The sequence below is a fragment of the Chenopodium quinoa genome, unplaced genomic scaffold (genome assembly GCF_001683475.1).
Source record: "Chenopodium quinoa cultivar QQ74 unplaced genomic scaffold, ASM168347v1, whole genome shotgun sequence".
In the NCBI taxonomy this organism is placed as follows: domain Eukaryota; kingdom Viridiplantae; phylum Streptophyta; class Magnoliopsida; order Caryophyllales; family Amaranthaceae; genus Chenopodium; species Chenopodium quinoa.
The window spans coordinates 6,608,831-6,627,859 of record NW_018745454.1 but is presented as its reverse complement, the minus strand read 5'-3'; the positions used below and the strand labels follow the sequence as shown (position 1 = coordinate 6,627,859).

At 43.6% G+C, this 19,029-nt stretch overlaps 1 protein-coding gene across 1 annotated transcript; it reads right to left on the bottom strand.

The window, feature by feature from the left end:
• Window positions 1-12,300: 12,300 nt before the first annotated feature.
• On the bottom strand, window positions 12,301-18,259 carry LOC110714182 (nitrate reductase [NADH]-like). Its single transcript, XM_021892662.1, has 4 exons — window positions 17,062-18,259; window positions 16,755-16,895; window positions 15,608-15,840; window positions 12,301-14,141 (listed from the first exon to the last, which is right to left on the bottom strand). The coding sequence occupies exons 1-4, from the start codon at window positions 18,089-18,091 to the stop codon at window positions 12,819-12,821; spliced, it is 2,727 nt and encodes a 908-aa protein (XP_021748354.1). The 5' UTR covers window positions 18,092-18,259; the 3' UTR covers window positions 12,301-12,818.
• Window positions 18,260-19,029: the final 770 nt, after the last annotated feature.

Genomic DNA, 19,029 nt, shown 5'->3' with positions numbered 1-19,029 from the left:
AGTTCTCCATTCGAGCAATGGATTCTGGAAGAGCATGTGCCGACGGTTAAAATTCCGTCACACATTACATACGATGGAAATTTCGGACCCAAAAGACCATATTGCCTCTTGCGAGGGGCACATGCATCTTTGCCCCAGGTCCGAAGCGACCTGGTGCAAGTATTTTCCCACCACTCTCAAGGGGTCGCGCAAGCGTGGATCTCCAAGGGAGTAAAGGAAGGCTCTATAACGGGGTGGGACGATCTGTCCACCAAGTTCAAGAGCAAATTCTCCACGGCAAACCGCCGAGAGAAGACCACTGGAGAGCTCATGAGCCTGCAGCAAGGGGAGACTGAGAGTCTCCGGGACTACCTGACTCGTTTCAGCAACGAGTCATCCAGCGTTTCTCAGCTGGACCAGGGACTGGCCGTTTTTGCAATGCAGAACGGCCTTCAGCCTGGAAAGTTCCTAGACTTCATGGTCATGCACACCCCGCGGACCCTGGAGGAGGCTCTGAACGCCTCGGATAAGTTCATCCGAGCCGAAGAGTGGAACAAAACAAAGTCCCAACCCCAATCTGGGAGTGGGAAACAAAAGCAATCGTCTGAAGGCCAAGGTCAGAAGACAAAAGGAAAGGCAAAAGCCTCGGAGCAATCTTCGGCCAACGAGCCGAAGAAGGAAAAATATTCCCCGTTCACAGGCAGATATGAATCTTATACTCCGCTGGCCCTTCCGCGCGCTAAGATCTACAGCGTGACGAAGGAAGAGCAGAACTATAGGAAGCCGAGATCACTCCCTGAGTGGTATCAGCGAAAAAATAAAAATCAGTGGTGTGAGTTCCACGAATCACCGGGACACAACACTGAAGAGTGTATCCAGCTGAAGGACCAAATCGAGGATATGGTCCGGAAGGGATACTTGAAAAAATATATCGCGGATCACCGCGAGAAAAAAGAGGCCGAGAAATCCGAAAAGGACTCTCGGCAAGAACTCGACTTCCCCCGAAAGAACAGCAAAAATGCGGAGGGAAAATTTCCTCCAATTAATGTTATCTCGGGAGGAATATGCTCTCGGAGGGAGCACAAACGTCACCTTAGGGCTTTGACCCATCAAGTGAACAATTCCAGCATTCAGCCTCCTCAGTCGCCGGTGCCGAACATGACGTTCACAGCCGCCGACTGCCGGGGGGTGACGTACCCTCACGAGGATCCTTGGTGATTATCGCCACTGTGGCCAACCATGACGTCAGCAAGGTTCTTGTTGATGGCGGTAGCAGAGCAAACATTTTGTTCCGAAAGGCCTACGATCAAATTAAGCTGAAGCCCAAGCACCTCACGCCGGTACCCTACCCGGTATCCGGATTCAACGGGGCTTCAACTTACCCGGACGGGAAGGTAACTTTTCTTGTCACCATTGGCTGTGACGAGGCAGCTAGGAACGTCATGACCGAATTCTTGGTCATCGATGCTCCTTCCGTGTACAACGTGATCATGGGGAGACCCATTATTCACGTGATCCAAGGGGTAGTCTCGACATACCATCAGCTGATGATCTATGTCTCGGATGCCGGCTATCCCGAAAGGATCGAGGGCAGCCAAAAGGAGGCCCGAAGGTGCAACTACCTCAAGCCATCCACCAGTCGTACAAAAGAGGACGACGAGGATGAGGAGGAGAAAGATAGACAGCCGAGCGCAAAGAAGCCGAAGGGCCTAAGTGCTTCGGCTCAAGGAGACCTGGCCAAAGAAAAAGGGCCAGGAAAAGGAAAGGCTAACTCATCATCTGAGCCGAAGGACTTAGAGAGCCAGCCGAGAAAGAAAAAGTCTGGAACTCCTGCTGACATAGACAGCAGGCCAGGAAATGAGGAGTCCAGCCCCACAGCAATGGAGCTGGACCATCAAACCGAAACGGTCGAGTTGACCGAAGGAGACGCCAAAAAATGCGTTACAATCGGATTGGATCTTGATCTAAAAGTCCGCGTTGAACTCATCCAACTCCTTCGGGACAACCGTGATGTGTTTGCTTTCTCGGCAGCTGACATGCCCGGGATAAGTCCAGACCTCATCTCCCATAAGCTAAATGTCGACCCCACGTGTCGACTAGTTAAGCAAAAGAAGCGGAGCTACTACGCAAATAAGAACCGAGACATCGCAGCCGAGGTTAAAAAGTTGCTGGATGCAGGCTTCATCGAACCCTGTCAATATCCAGAATAGTTGGCTAATGTTGTGATGGTTCAGAAGGCAAATGGCACCTGGAGAATGTGCGTAGACTTCACGGACCTAAATAAGGCGTGTCCGAAGGATTTCTATCCCTTGCCGAGAATTGATCAGTTAGTCGACTCGATAAGTGGTCATGCCTTTCTTAGTTTCATGGACGCATTTTCTGGGTATCATCAGATCTTCATGCACCCCGACGACCGGGCAAAGACGGCATTCGTCACGAACGCCGGGGTGTACAACTACAAAATGATGCCCTTCGGATTGAAAAATGTGGGGGAAACATATCAAAGGTTGGTGGATCAAGTTTTTGCCGAGCAAAAGGGACGAAACATGGAGGTCTACGTGGACGATTTGATCGTCAAAAGCAAGAGATACGAAGACCATGTTAAGGACCTGGCCGAAACTTTCGTCACCTTAAGAAAACACCAAATGAAACTGAATCCGAATAAGTGTGTCTTCGGCGTGAAGTCAGGGAAATTCCTTGGCTTCATGGTCAGCAAGAGGGGAATTGATGCCAACCCCGCCAAGGTGCAAGCGACGCTCAATCTTCCCGAGCCGAAAACAAAGAGGGATGTTCAGCGGCTCACCGGAAGAATCACGGCCCTATCGAGGTTCATCTCTAGAGCCTCGGATAAGGGGTTACCTTTCTTCAAAGCCCTGAAACTTCCGAAAACAAAAGAACTCGTCTGGGAAGACGAGCAAAAAGAAGCCTAGTGGAGGGAGCACCTGGCTCAACTCCCAACGCTGGCTAGCCCAGTGGAGGGAGAACCCCTGTACTTATACGTGGCTGTCAGCCCAGCCACCATCAGTGCAGTGCTGCTGAGGGAGGAAAGTAAGATTCAGCAACCAATCTACTTCGTCAGTCACACTCTGACGGATGCCAAGACCCGCTACCCCTTACTTGAAAAAGTTGCTTATGTAGTGGTGGTAGCTGCTCGGAAGTTAAGACCCTATTTTGATTGTCATCAGATAGTGGTTTTGACCGATCAACCACTAGAAAAGGTTCTCGGCAAGGTTGAAAAATCTGGCAGGCTGGCCAAATGGGTTTTCGAGCTCACATAATTCAGCATCAGCTACCAGCCGAGAGCGGCCATAAAGGCTCAAGCTCTGGCGGACTTCCTAGCCGAATGCTCGTACCAGGAAACGCTAGATGATGAAAAGAAAACCTGGACCGTGTTTACGGATGGATCCTCCATCGTGAACGGTTCGGGGGCAGGGGTGGTCATAACTTCTCCTGAAGGCAAGTCCTTCGAGTACGCACTAAAATTTTCATTCAGAGCTTCGAATAACGAAGCTGAATATGAGGCGGCCATTGCCGGCCTAGAATTGTGCATCTCACTGGAAGTCGAACATGTTTGTCTGAAGACAGATTCTCAGCTAGTGGCATATCAGATTGGTGGCAGTTATGAGGCCAAAGAGCCCTCAATGATATCATACCTTGCCAAGATCAAGTCAGTCATTGCAAAGCTGAGAACTTTTGAAGTTCAGCTGATCCCAAGGGGTCAGAATGCTCAAGCCGATGCACTCTCCAAACTTTCTAGTTCAACTCTCACTGAGCTGAACCGATCCGTTTATGTGGAGGTGCGCCGAGAAAGAAGTGTCGACGAAGCACCTGAAGTGTGCTGCGTCGACCAAGAGCCAAGTTGGATAGACCCCATCCTAGCTTTCAAGCTTCGGGGAGAAATTCCCGAAGACAAAATTCTGGCCTCCAAGTTGAAGCGGACCAGTTCGAGGTTTATCGTCTTCAATGGGGAGCTGCTGAGAAAATCTTTCTCAGCCCATTACTGAAATGCGTGGGACCAACGGATGCAGATTATATCCTTCGGGAAATCCATCTCGGCATCTGTGGAAACCACATTGGGGGAAGGACCTTGGCCCACAAAGCATTAAGGGAAGAGTACTATTGGCCCACCATGATCTCAGACGCTAAGGAGCTGGTCAGAAAATGCGAAAAATGCCAAAAATTCGCACCAGTTATCCATCAGCCAGCCCAAGAGCTTCAGCCGGTGCTGAGTCCGCTTCCATTTGCTCAATCGGGGTTTGATATCCTAGGCCCATTTCCGGATGCCGCATACCAGAAAAAATGGCTGATAGTTGGTGTTGACTATTTCAGTAAATGGGTTGAGGCCGAAGCAGCCTCGAACATTACCGAGTAAACTGTCCGGAAGTTTATCTGGCAGAATATCATCACTCGTTTCGGCATCCCGAAAGTATTTGTCTTTGATCATGGAAGGCGATTCGATAATCTGTCGCTGAAGCGGTATACAGATCAGTTCGGCATCAAGTTGGCATATTCAGCGGTATGCCACCCGCAAAGTAACGAACAATCCGAAGCTGCAAATAAGCAGATCTTGAATGCCCTCAAAAATAGGGTGGAGGATCAAAAGTCCAAGTGGCTGGAGGAGCTCCTAGGAACCCTCTAGTCCCTTCGGACAACCGAAAAAGAGGCAACGAGCCACTCACCCTTTCAATTGGCTCCGAAGTCGTTCTCCCTGTGGAAATCGTCGCTGAAAGCCTACGAGTGCACCACTTCTCAGCTGAGAATGAGCAACTTATGAGGGAATCTCTCGATTTCCTTGACAAAGTAAGAGACTCGGCTCGAGTCAAAATGGCTGCATACAAACAAAGAATCAGTAAATTTTACAACCGAAGAGTCCAGGCAAGACCTCTTAAAATTGGAGACCTTGTCCTTCGGAACGCTGCTGCAGTTCAGAAAGGCCGAATTCATGGGAAACTCTCATCTACTTGGGAGGGACCTTATGAAATCTATGATGAGCTCCAGCCGTGAACATACCGACTTTGGAAGTTGGATGGAACTGAGCTGAAAAATCACTGGAACGCTGATGTGCTTAAAAAATATCATGTGTAAGCTCTTCGGGGCAGAACAATCTTTGTAAGTACATCCTGAATTATTAATGAAAGGCCTCACAGCCACTATTTTCCACAAAACATTTGCAATTTTTACTTTTTCATTTTTTCTTTATGCTATCTACTCTTTAAGGGTTTCCTTCGGCCCTGTCCGAAACCTTCGCCCTCAGAGCACCAGGTTTCGGATTGCCGATAAACTCGCCTTTCTAAAGAACTCTGGTCTTTCAGCTGGGGTGACAACCTTAGTAAGACTTGTTCTACAAGGCAATGAGTCCATGGACAAAGCTGGGATATTGCCTTAACTGAGCCTTGTATCCCAGATAACCATTATTTGAAATACTGCCTTCAGTTGGCCATGTATTTGAGGTATCCATTTTTAAGATAGACAGAAAATCAAGAGCAAAAGCATAAACTGGTAGAAAATAGTGATCTCAGAAATCTGAAGGGCAAGCCTTCAAATCTCTAGGGGGGAAAGAGGCACAACAGGTGCAGACGGCTTCAGTTGAGACCTCTAAGCTGAAGCTTTGTACTTAGCAAAAAAAAAAAGGCAAGTTCAAAGCAAAGCAGTATGAGGGAAATGTCAAATGCATAGATACGAAATCATGCTTGTATTACGAGCTACAAAGCATAAATGTTCAAGCAAACTAAAAGACAGCATCGGCAGCCGCCCACAAGCGGAAAATAACAGCTGCCGTAATGCGTACAAGGCAAAAAGTAAATAAATTTGTACACCAAGGCAAGCTGAAGCAAAAACAAAGGCAAAAAACAGTCAGAAGCGGCATCCATCATTTTAAGAGCACGTTGATCCGCAAGATTCTGAAGACGACTGCCCAAGCCCTAGGCTTCAGCTGGAAGATCAGGCATCCCAGCGAGGGTGGAGTCCGGCACGACGTCAGCCCCAGCTGCAGAAGAGACAGACTGAGTCGAAGCCTGGACTTCAGCCTCCTTCGTCTCAGCTTCTCTCATCTCAGCCTCCTCCATCTCAGCATCCTCGGCCTGGAGGCGGGCCAGCAGATCAACCTCAGCCTGACTAGCTTGCTGCATATGAGGGTCCTTGGGGTCTTCAGCCTAGACCTCGCATTGATACCAGTCGAGATCAGGCGCAGCATGAAGAGCCAGCCTCCAAGCCACCCCATATCCATTGAGGTAGGCAGTTGAATACTCCTCCTGGGTGTAAACCCTGAGGGCTAGCTGAGCCTCAGCATCGGCTAGCTTCTTCTGCGCCTCTTCTAGGGCTTTTTAGGAAGACTCTTGCTGATCCTTCAACTGAGCCTCGGCATCAGCAAGCCTCTGCTCAGTCTGCTCGACCTTCTCACGAGCCTGAGAAAGATCTCCCTCTTGGTTCTTCAGCTGAACCTCCAGGCTGGTGATACTCTGCCGTTGAGACTCTAGCTGAATCCCGACCTCGACCAGCTCCTTCTCCCTCATTTCGCAGGCTTGGCGGTGTTGTGTGGCGTCAGCCTCCAAGATCTTGAGCTTCTGCCGAGATTTCTCTTCTCGGGCCAGCACTTGAGATTGGACCTCAGCGTCGATTTTGTGCTGGATCTTGGCTTTAAGGCTGGGAACATCGACTGCACCGAAGGCTTTGAGAAGGGCCTCACCCTCATCTATCTGAGGCAAGATATCCTTCTCCATTTCATCACAGAAGGTGTTGAAGGAGTCGATCACGACCTTAGCCCTGTGCTCAGCCTTCTCCTGCTTTAGCTGGGAAAGCTTCGCCTCTGTCTCAGCAATGTCCACCCTTCCCTGGAGCGTGTCAATCATCTCACAGGTCAGGGTGTGGTTGTAGACAACTTGCGGAGCCAGAATGGAGTTTTAGTGAATAAAAAATTATTACAAGTGGGATGAACTGGAAATGCTGAAGGTACGAGATCTTGTTACATACCTGCATCAGCAGCCTCTGGTTGTCTCTAGCTGGATCTGGTACTGAAGGACCGGGTTCGGCAATTCCAGCGGTTACCCGAACAGACCACTCTCGGACTTGCTCCATTTCAGATAATTCGGAGCAACCGCCGAAGTAAGCTTCAGCACTTTCCCTGTGCCTCCCCCAGATCTCGACCCTAACGCCATCTGGGATAGAGCACTTCTTGGCTGAGAACCCCATGTCCCCAGACTGAAAACACTTGAAGGAGGGGACAAAGCCGATGGAACTTCGTCCGCTTTCTCGGGCTCAATCGTCGCCCCTCCAGCCTGGGCTTCTTCAGCCCCGCCGAGAGCTCCTAGGGGCCTCGTCTCCAGCAGTAGCCACCTCTTCGGCTACTTCAACAACTTCAACCTCAGGGAGCTCAGCAGCACTCCCCTTGTTGGACATCGCTTCAGGAACCCCTCCCTTGGGATCAGGAGTTCGCTGGTCCACCTCCATGTCAGCAACTAGAGGTGGTGGAGGGGTCCTCGGCAACGACGGGATCAGCGGTGGTAGCTGAGTCGGGGGAGGAGGACCCCCTGTACTTCTTGGAACCCTGCCTCGACCAGCAGCAGGTTCCCTTATTAACACGCCAGGCATCAGCCTCAGCGCGAACTCTCCTGGACCCATAACAGCCGGGCCCGTCCTCCTTCTCTTCCTCTACTCCAAAGGCTGGTCGTCCATATCGTCAGAATCTGAAGATTCAAGATCTGAGAGGTCGTCTGACGATGCTGGAGCCTTTCCTTCTCTCCTTTCGCCCTCTTCCTCAGACTGCATAAGTGGGGGGAGCAAGGAGGGATCATGAAAAAAAAAAAAAAAAAAAAAACAAACAAACAAAACAGGCGCTGAAGGACTTACCAAAGTCTTCGGCTGGACCTCGGCAGCCCTAGAGGTCCCCTCACCCCTTTCTAGGGAGTTGATGGCCCTAGTCACCTCTTCGGCAGCCTGAGCGGCGATTACTTCCTCGGCTAGCAAAGGCCTCAGAGGATCCCGCTTCTCCCACCAAGGCTTCTGCCTCAGATAATCTACAGCAGCCTCGATCTGAAGGCCCGACGAGTGTAGGTGCAGAGGACGATCCTTTGGAGCAGTGATAGCTGGGGCCCGGTCTAAAATGACCCTTTCAGCATTCACTCCCAGTCGATCGTAGTCAATGCCGGAGGTAGCCTCGCTCAACTCTGAAAGGAGAAGCTGAAGGTTAGCTCTAGGATACTGACAAAACAAATAAGGCAATAACAAAATAAAGACCTCGGCCCCGGCCGAAGGTACTTACTGCCTCTATGCTTTCGGCTGAGGCCGACAACTGCCAACATCTTCTCTTGGAAGACGTAATGGTTATCGGGAAGCCATCGGGATGGGATGGACTTCATTCGGCCAGTCCCCCCAGGATTTTTTTGCTTCCCGGAGAAGTTCATCTGTACGTAACTTGGATGGTTGGCGGCATCAGGGTCTTATGGACCCAAATCTTGCATGTTCGGATCGGGCCTGGATAGATAGCGAGGGACCCCGAAAAAGTAGGGATGCTCCGGATCAACAGGAGCCCTTACCCAAATCCACTGGCCTCTCCAGTCCTTATCCGAAGAATCGTTCGGCCACATGGTCAAATATTGGGGATGGCTCTCAATTCGCCACCAACCAGCCCCGTGGTGACCATATACACTTTGGGTGTTCTGCACCAGCTGATGCATCATTCGGAAGCAATGCAGAGTCAGTTCGACAACAAAGAACCTGCATACCCAGAGATAAGTCATCACCCGCCGAATACTGACGGGTGTTAATTGGCACAGAGAGATCCTGTACTTTATCAGAATGTCCCTGACGAAGGGATCCAAGGGGAACCGAAGCCCGTACTGCAGTTGCCGAGTATATACCCCCACATATCCAGGGGGAGGACGATGAATTCTGTCAGTAGGCGAAGGCATTCGACACCAATACCCATCTTCTTCAAGGATGCCATAGTGTAATTCGATTTGTTCGGCAAACCGATAAGCTTCGGCGTGCCTAACCCACCAATAATAAGGGATATTATCACTCATGGCTCTCTGGGCTTCGGCATCCTGCCATTCAACATACCCAGGTAGCAAATCCCATAGCGTAGGAGGCAGATCTTCCTTCTGTTCGGCAACTCCAACCTCGGCACCCTACTGAGGGGCAGGCCCAGCCTCAGCCCCTTGCTGAGGGGCAGCCGCGTTCAAGGGGACCGCCGGAATCCCCCTTTCCGGGTCTTCTTCGACGCGTTCCCCATTCCATACATTGGCAGGACCCTAGGGTCCCTGACCTGACCTCGCCTCCCAGTCCGTCGACCTCTTAAGCGAGCCATTGATGAATTCGCAAGAAAGGAAGTCGGGAAAAGAGGAATTCTTTGAAAAAACTAAGAAAATCAAGGGAAATTCGAAGAAAATTACCTTTATGAGGATCGAAACTCGCCGATTCAATGGGTCGGAGCAGCGGGATCGAACGCCAAGCTTTGATTTCGGGTGTGGAACAAAGTTTCGAAGCGGAAACAATGGGTTCTCAGAGAGTTCGAAAATGATTTGGTGAAGAAATGAGGAGAGAGAAGGCGAATTTGGTTTATATTTCTAGAAAGTGGGAATTTAGAAAGCCAAAATGCTTAAATTCTCTTAAAAACCTCCTTAAGTAACCGTTAAACACTCCCTCTCTTAATTAACCGCCCATTATCCACTCAGCTTCCCACTAATTATCCTAATTACAGTTATTTAGTTAATGACTTTAAAATTTAAATCTTTTAATTTAATCAAATCATTTACTTCCCTCCATTTTTATTGGGTTCAAACCCGACCCGTCATCCTTCCAACTCGGGTCTGGGGGCAAGTTGTTTGGGTCCAATTTAGCTAATTGGGCCTAGTCATTAAATGATCCAATATTCCAAGGTCAAGGCCCAAGCCTCCAATTTTGCCAAGTCAGCAATAAGACAATTGGTCCAAATTGTTATGGTCAGCCCATGGTTATTTAGGGCCCAATCATTCTCCTCTCTTTGTATGCTAAGGTATAAAAGCCTTCAATTACATTATTTGTCATCCATTCACATATACACATTAAAGCCTCAAGCATTAAATCTCTTGCATAGCTTTCTCTCTAAACACTGTTTGACTTCGGCATCGGAGGGGTCTTCCTCGGATCCACCCCCGAGGCCAGTTTACGTGTGTTTGTTGTGCAGGAAACCTTCGGCCCAGCATCATCTGGACCGGACCAGTCTTCGTCCACCTCAGCGAACCTTCGGCAAGGTCCCATTGTTTCATCCCGAAACACTTGTAAAATAGGATTGCAACCCATTTATACACCAGATAAATTATGTTGTTCGTTCATAGAGGATAAATCAATTCAATGAATATCTAAATATTGTGTACGTTGTAATGAACCTTTTTTTGACAAAGTTGTAATGAACTTACTTGTATATGATATCGACATAAACTTGTATGCGTACTATGTAATTAAACTCTTTATGACTGTTAAGAATTAAGTCCTTGTATATATATAAAAAAAAATGCATTTGAAAATTTTAAATCATTGTATTATTATACTTAATTAGGATTGCACACACGTACTAATATATTCCATTACAAACTACAAATATTAAGATATTGAGTGAATTTACTTGTTAATAAAAAAGGAAAATTTGCAAATTGCAGCCATTTAAATTTCATATTTTGCAAATTGCAGCCATTTATTTTTTTTTTTGCAAATTCCAGCCAAAAAGTTCGTATAAATTGTAAATTGCAGCCCGATTCAATTTTTTCATCGATTTACATGTTAAAAAAAAATCTTTGGTTAAGGTTTTAGGGGTCATTTTAGTTCTTAGGGGCCGAATTGAGCTCGGAATTAGCAAAAAAAATAACGTGTCTCATATTTACAGTTTCCCACAAATCGATACATTTTTGTTGCGCAAAACAAGATACTTGCGTTATTTTTTTTGTTGTTGCCGAGCTCAATTCAGATTCCTAAGGCCTAAAATGGCCCCTAAAACCTTAATCGAAGATTTTTCAACTTGTAAACCGATGAAAAAGTTAAATCGGGCTGCAATTTACAATTTATATGAACTTTTGGGCTGCAATTTGCAATTTTTTTTTAAATGGTTGCAATTTGCAAAATACGAACTTTAAATGGCTGCAATTTGCAAATTTTCCATAAAAAAATATTGAGTGAATTTAATATCTATGTGCAAAAGTTGAAAAAAAGAAAAAAAACTGTTAGAAGTATTGTTGTAAATTGATTGACAACTTTAAGTTATTCTTTTTTTAAGATAATTGTTAAAAAAATGTTGGTGTGATGTTATTCATGTGTACTTTTTAAACAAACAAGTTTTTTGAAATTGAGATCACGACTTGTGAATTATGACTTTATTTGAATCAAGACTTAAAACTCCTTATTTTGTTTTGTTCATCAAGCTACTATACAATATTTAGTTCAATTTGAGATCGCTTTTGAGTTTAAGATTATGCTTTCTAATAATATAGAAATATTTATTGATTGGTAGATACAACTTAATTAGAACAAGAGATACAAGTAAGCTCCAAAAGTGTACAAGTAAAATAAGGAATCATAGAATATTCAATCTCATAAGTCATGTCACAGGCCTTGTTTGGATATAGAAATTAAAAAAATTATAGGTCAATCTAATTATGTACGTACGTAAATCACTTCAAAGGATTGGTTTTGAGCTTTGGTAACTTCCGTCATTATGCTAATTGTACGGTATGAACTTCCGTATAAAACAATACTTTTATTTTTATTTATTAGTATGTTCTTTGGCAATGTATGGTGTATAGTATTCTATCAACTTAGTACTTTGGTTATGTTGTACAACTTGTACGTCTGAATTATTTATGTCACTCTTTTGTCTTTTTCTTGAGAAATTAGTCGTACTCGTACCAATCAATCCTTCAGCTTGCTACACGCAGAAGAATAGCTAGCAATTTCAATCAATGGTGAAAACTAATTACGATTTACATAATTACATAGCAATTTGCATCCAAGTCCCAATAAGAGATTGCATCATTGGCTTTGGCAATACTCCATTACGCCTCAATGTAAGTATCTCCTCAACATGTCCCATTTTATTTAACCCATTTGACCAAAATACACATTTTTTTTTTAATGAATTAATGGGTTAATTATGGGACAACGAATAGTATCACCGCCAACAAATGGTCTTAGAATAGTTGCATTGTTTACTAGTCCAACAGTGAAAACAATGATCTTCACCATTCCGCTCAGTTGAAGTTGTTTGATAAAACTTTTTAGCAGAGAAGTATAAATTAAATTTAACTAATGAAGATTTTTTTTTTTTTTTTGGGGGGGGGGGGGATGAAGCAATTATACAAGAATTTACTGCCCATTTATTGAGGGGCAAAGACAAATAATAGTACAATATGGTTTGCAGATTACAGAATAGTAATCTCCCTTACACAGACACCGTACCACAAAGGAATAACCCACTGCCTACTTGACTTCATCTACTTCAATTCATCCTCCATAAACCAATTTCCAAAAGAAAAAAACTTGTGAACAAACAATCTAATGGAGCACTTATATGTACAAAAGAAGAAGGAAAAAAAAAAGAGTACATGCTCCAGAAATTACATTACATAATTAGAATATAATGTTCATCATATACTGAAATGTAATAGAATACTACTATACATCCGAAGGTACACCTGCAACAGCGTGTGCATAACACAGGCTTTACAAGCATCATGTGCCGGCGAGTGAAGAATATTGCATCGCGTACGTCCAATAGCAAATGTTATGTATGCACCGTTCGGGCACACAATTAATGTCCGAATGTATAGTAAATGATAGATCCCATTTACTGTACTAAACTTGAATTGAGAAGCTTAAAAGATCAACAACTGCTCCTTAATATCATAACCCATCTTATCCAAATTGGGTTGAACTGCAAACTGGATCATAGGAGGAGGCCCACACGTGAGAGCCAACACATCATCCCCAACTGCCGGCACGTGATCTCTGAGAATGGACTCAGTTATAAATCCGGTGTCGTATTGCCAACCTTCACTGCCCTTCTCAACAACGTACCAAACTTTGACTCTATCTCTAAATTCATCAGCCCATTTATCAAGCTCTTCTCGAAGCAATATATCCTCCTCTGCACGATTAGCATACACAACATGCATCTCAGTCTCGTCCTCTGGATCCTTCAGTATGGCCTGCATCACCTGATAAATCGGCGTTATACCGGTCCCACCTGCGATCATCGCCAGCTTCTTGGCATACTTGGGCTTACCATGGACCGTGAAGTTCCCCTTACCAAGGTACTCAATGTGGCCCAATGGACCCTTCACCTCAACAAATGAGCCCAACTCCAAGGAGTCTAGATGCTGGGACATGACTCCACCGTTAGGGAACCTTGGGTGTTGATCCTTGAAGTAAATCTTGACCACTAGATCAAAGTGCCCGATCTCATCGACGGTGCTAGAAGGGGTGTAGGCTCTCATACAGAGCTTATCCTCGACATTAGCACACAAGAAGATGTGCTTGCCCACAGGTAATCCAAGCACCTGGTCCTGAGATGGTAACCCAAACCGAAACCTTCTTACGTCATGCGAAAGCGAAACTTTCTCGATAAGTTTGCATGATATCTTAACTCTTGGGTTCAATGCCACGTTCCTAAGTGGGGCAGCTTCAGTGATTGGTGCCAAATTGGAGTAGCTGGACGAACCATGCATTGAGTTACCTGGTGAGGATGAGTCAGAAGAGTAACCCGTTGAGATCAATTCACCTATTCTAAAGTCCTCTAGGAGCCTCTTTGCTTTGTCTGAATGTATGGCATCGAACTCCTCCGTGCAGTCGGTTCCTGCATTGATCAGGATGCTGTCTGACCCTCCAGGGTGGTCCTTCAGGAACCGGGTTGCGTCGTACACGTGTCCGTGGACAACTATCCAAGCTGAATCAGCTGAGCTGTGTTTCTTCACCTCAGACATTGAGTACATTTTTGAGGTGGTGTTCATGAATGGGGTGGATGCTGTCCTCTTCAATGTAGGTCCAGAATCAGAGAGCTCTAGATGGCGTTCCCTAGCCATCCACCCGCCCGACTTGTTGCCGGGTTGGGTCGGGTGCTCGAACACAATACCGATTTCTCCCTTGTGAGGCTTGCACACATTAGTCTTAACTCGGAACCAGCAGTTGTTCATCATACCCTACATTTACGTACCAAAGTGGACAACAATTAGATTAAAAAAATATACATGTACTAAATTGAACATGATTTTATGAAGTCATGTTAAGATTTTAACAACTTTGATTATTTTAAAGTAATATTATTAGATTCAATCAATGTTAAAATAATTGTACACTTTATTCCAAGGTTAGAGGGGGGAAACAGAGGAGAGGTCAAAGATTCAATGTTATTTTACAAATCAAGTGACATGCCAGTCAAGATTCTACAGCTATAGCACAAATAGCAGGAAAAACGACAAAATTTTCTAATTAAAACTATTCATCTTATGATCATTATTCACTAATCACTTTCAACCTTTAAAACGGCTTAATTAAAGTAATGGAGTTATTTTTATAAGAATATTGACCCTAGGCCACTTGCAGAGGAAAAGGGTGGAGGAGAAAGAAAAGATAAATAGATACATCCCCTTTATTCCTTTAATTTGTGCCAAGCCATTTATTTAATACTTAATATTGTTTAATCTTTCAAATTAGTAATAATCAAGGTGTTAAGAGTATAGTTGGGACGGCCCACTGGTTTATTTTAACATGTGAAGCCAATTCCTTCTTGGCTTAGTCGGCTAAAAGTGCCAAATTTTCCACCACTTCCGGAAGTGCTAATTAAGAGATTGAAATCAAGTGTGGGAAGCTCCACCAATTTAATATATTAAATACTTCTTATAATAATGTGGTAAAAAAAACTATTACACTCACATTCTTGACCTTTAGTGAAAAGAAAGGAATTAGGTTTTTTAATCGGCGAATAAAACTCTCTGCCAATAAGACTCTCGGCCAAACTCGTTTAATCATCATCATCAATTAAAAAACACAATATTATACCCAAAAATGTCTTCTCGTTAAAAATTTCTGCATTTTGCAGCTGGCTCACAACTTCACAAGTGGACTAGTTGTTACACAATGTAAAAATCTGAGGACTATACTAATATACTAGTATGCAAATAGCATATTCTATACTTTTTTAAAAAAAGAATTTATGAGGTTTATGTATGTTACAACTTACAAGTTGAAGCAGAAAGGTCAGAGAAGGAATCAAGATACGAGTATTAGCTACGCAACAGAGAGAGGGTAGGGCCAAATACACAACCAAACAAATCAACCCTCTTCAGTCTTCACCCATAGGAATTAGGAAAGGCCACTTTTTTGACTTAACAAACACAACAAAAGCCTCTTTTTATAGGCCCCTTTAATTTTTTAAGGACTACCCTACCCAACAATCACTGCCATCTCATGTGAATATATCACAAGCTTAATCACCACCTTATAATATATATGTCCCTATTCATGTTACTAATGAGGCGCGTCCCAATAAATATACGTGTTACATAACATAATTACTAATAATATTTTTACTACATATTTAATATTATCGGACCACTTAACGAACAGGAAAGTATTGAAAAACGATAGTACAGAATAGAGTTTTTACCATGACATTCCAAATGAGCTTCTCGGGTTGGGTGTTGAGACTTTCATCCCAAGCACGGACTGAAATCTCTTTAGCTCCAAGCAAGTCAAGTACTTCAACCTCTAGCGACCAGAAACACCAACACCAGTATTTGCCATACTTGGTTGGCTTCTCCTGGTGGTCCAATTCACATACTTCCCATGTTTCACCTCCGTCCATTGTCACTTCCACTCGGGTCACCTTCCTTCCTCCTCCTATTCCAATTTTACAATAACGGTAAATTTAAGACATCCCAAAAATTCAAAAGTAAAACAGTCAAGGTAAAACACATGTTGTAGTAAAGGTAAACATACTTTAGTTTTACACCAACGATCCTAAGCATAGTAGAGGTACATGACCTTTCGGTGGGACGAAATTGCAATTACAATATTTGTATTACTATTTCAACTTGTTTGAAGAATTAGCGGCTAGTGGTATTTGGAGGGTCAAAAAATCCAAACCAATTTTATTTTTTCCATTGGAGGAAATCATAAGCCCCTAGTATGTCTCAGAAATCACAATCTTGACTTTAATTTTATAACTTTTGTACTTTTAAAAGGGCAAATAATACTATTAACAAATCAACTACAATTAGTCTTTTGTTCAACCAACTAGGATTATTATTTTAATTGAATACAAGTACTATGTTACACAAATGATAGAGTGACGTAATCAAATTTCTTCCAAGGTCGTGGCAATTGACTTTTTGAATGAGCCATCTAAGATTCCTCCCCTGGTTTTTCTTTTTTCCCGGGGGATTCCCTGTTCTAATTACTAACGTGTCTTTATTCTCTACCTCAATTTTAATTTGTCATTTTCATCACATAATCACCTACCATCCTTTTTACTTTTCTTTTTTTAGCAATATATTGTAATTTTATGCAGTGATATTATTCAATATTAACATTAACTTATTAGGCCGACACTCTTTGTCATTTTTTGTTTTTTCTTATGAAAGAGTGTCGGCCTAATAAGTTAATGTTAAAAAGATGTAAATACATCACCACTATTTACTCTTAGAAGGTGTAGCATGTTGTTAAAAGACGACAACCTAGCTTAAGTTACATCCTAAACTTTTTTGTAACATATTAACAAGACCAGAAACAAAGCGAATAGGCTAAAAACATACCAGAATAGGCGTAGCCCCGGATTGTGTAAGGGCGTTGGGTAGTCCATGCGTTGATCGGCAAGATTTCCTCATGACAAGGTGTTGTTATAACCGAGTTAACGTTTAGCTCATTTATGATGTACTCCGGTTTGTACCACCATGCTGCAATTTCAACTTATTAGCAATACTCCAAAACAATAATCGTAAGTGAAAACATAGATACTTTATCATCATCCATGACATATCACTTTTAGATCTATTTATTAGATTTAGATGAACATGGAATCGAATTACTATAATTATAATAAAAGAAACAAAGCAAATTTACCTTCAGAATTTGCAAGTTCAGCATCAACATGAGAAGGAAGCACTCTGTTGTCTTTGTAATGGTAGTAATTATCTGACTCCGCAGTAGTCACAATAATCCTCTTCAACCATTTCACCATTCTTCCGCCAATGAACCCGGGAATGATCATCCGAACGGGAAACCCGTGATCGGGGTGAAGTTTCTCGCCATTTTGCATGTAGGCTAGGATAATGTCACGAGCAGGGTCCATTGCAAACTCTCTTTTCACACTAGTCCCGTACTTTGACCCTCCGCCTCCAGGGAGGTCCTCGGCGCCCTCGAAACATACATTCAGGGCGCCTTTGGTACAACTCATTATCCCACACCGCTTCAACACGTCGCGGAGTAGGACACCACGCCATACCGAGGTGGATATGGCTGCAGAACCCCAATTAAACCCTATTGATTGTTTGGTCATGTTCTGTTCCTTCCTTCGGTTCCCTGCGCACACTAGTGACACAGGGAACTCCCGGCTCTGGAAGTCATTAACCAACTGGTCCATTGTCAGCTTCACCGGGCGCTTCACGAGCCCGGTCACCTCAATGGTCCAGTCCTCCCATTTAGCGTTGGGGACCGGACCATGGTTCCGCACGTAATGAAGCGCAACCGGGGTAAGAAACCCGTGGTGCATTAAACGGGTCAATGGTGGCTCCGAATTGAAGGGGTGCTTCCCCGTAAGACGGATCATCGAAGGATTCCTCTCAATCCATTGATCGGCCGTCCCCTCGTCGCGGGTGTCCACGGCGGACGGCTCTAACTCGCTGTTACCTTTCTTGATCAACTCTTTCCAGACGTTGATCTCATTTTCGTCATCATCATCCTCACTATCGCTATAGTAGCGATTATTACTAATACTATTATCAATCAATTTTATGTCGGCTGATTTATTAAAAGAATTATTAAAATTGTAACCCCGAACCGGTGAGTCGGAACGGTGGTGGGTGGTGAATGGGGACCGAACGACGCCGTTCATGGCCGCCGGATTATACTGGCGATCGACAGAAGCCGCCATAGTTTAAAGGAAGAAAATGTAGGGAATTTTATTTAAAAAAAAAAAAAAATAGAAAGAATGAGAAAGAAGACTAATTGTCTTCCTGTGTATTTTCTGTGCTGGTTCTAATTTACCTATGTTGTTTTTATGGTTTTGTGTTTCACTGGAAAAGAAATGGGCTTTGGAGTGGATGTGTATATATAGGGGTGAAGGGGGGTCCTATTCATGATATTTAATGATATTTTATAGCAAACACATACACTAGAATTTTTATATTGTGAGCCCACTATATTACAACAAAATCTCGACTCATGGCCATAGTGCAACTAATTACAACTCATGGTCTCAAATTTAAGTAGAAGAGATATACCAAAAACTACACCCGTCAATCGGCTACATCCAATGAAATTGATTCGATTTATATTATCCGACTCAATTCACTATTAAATTTAATTGAAATGGATTGAATCTGACATGTACCCAAATATAGATTTGTTTCACTCAATTAAGCTTAACTATAAATCTGTAATCAAAAGACTCATGTATTAAATTAGATCATCACCACATCTAATCTAAACTACCTAAACGTAAACTGTTTGTAGTTCAGCTTGTTGGTTGGTTATATATCACATAATATTAGTTTAAAGGAAGATCGAAACAAATTAGATGTTAATTTTGGTAATCCATATTATAAATTTTAACAATCATAAAATGAATGCTTGATTGAAATATACATGCATGAAAAGACATATAAGTAGTAAAATAAAAATAAAAAGGAGAAGCCTAATTTTAGAAATTAGTTGAGCTTTTCTAGCTAGGCATGAAAAATTAGTATAGAGTTCATATATAGAGGGGGAGGGGTGGGGAGCATTTGCAGCACACAATAGTATGAAACTATGAATCCAAGGTGTGTATAATATCTTATGGTGCGTGTTATTATTTATATTAGTGATCATTGC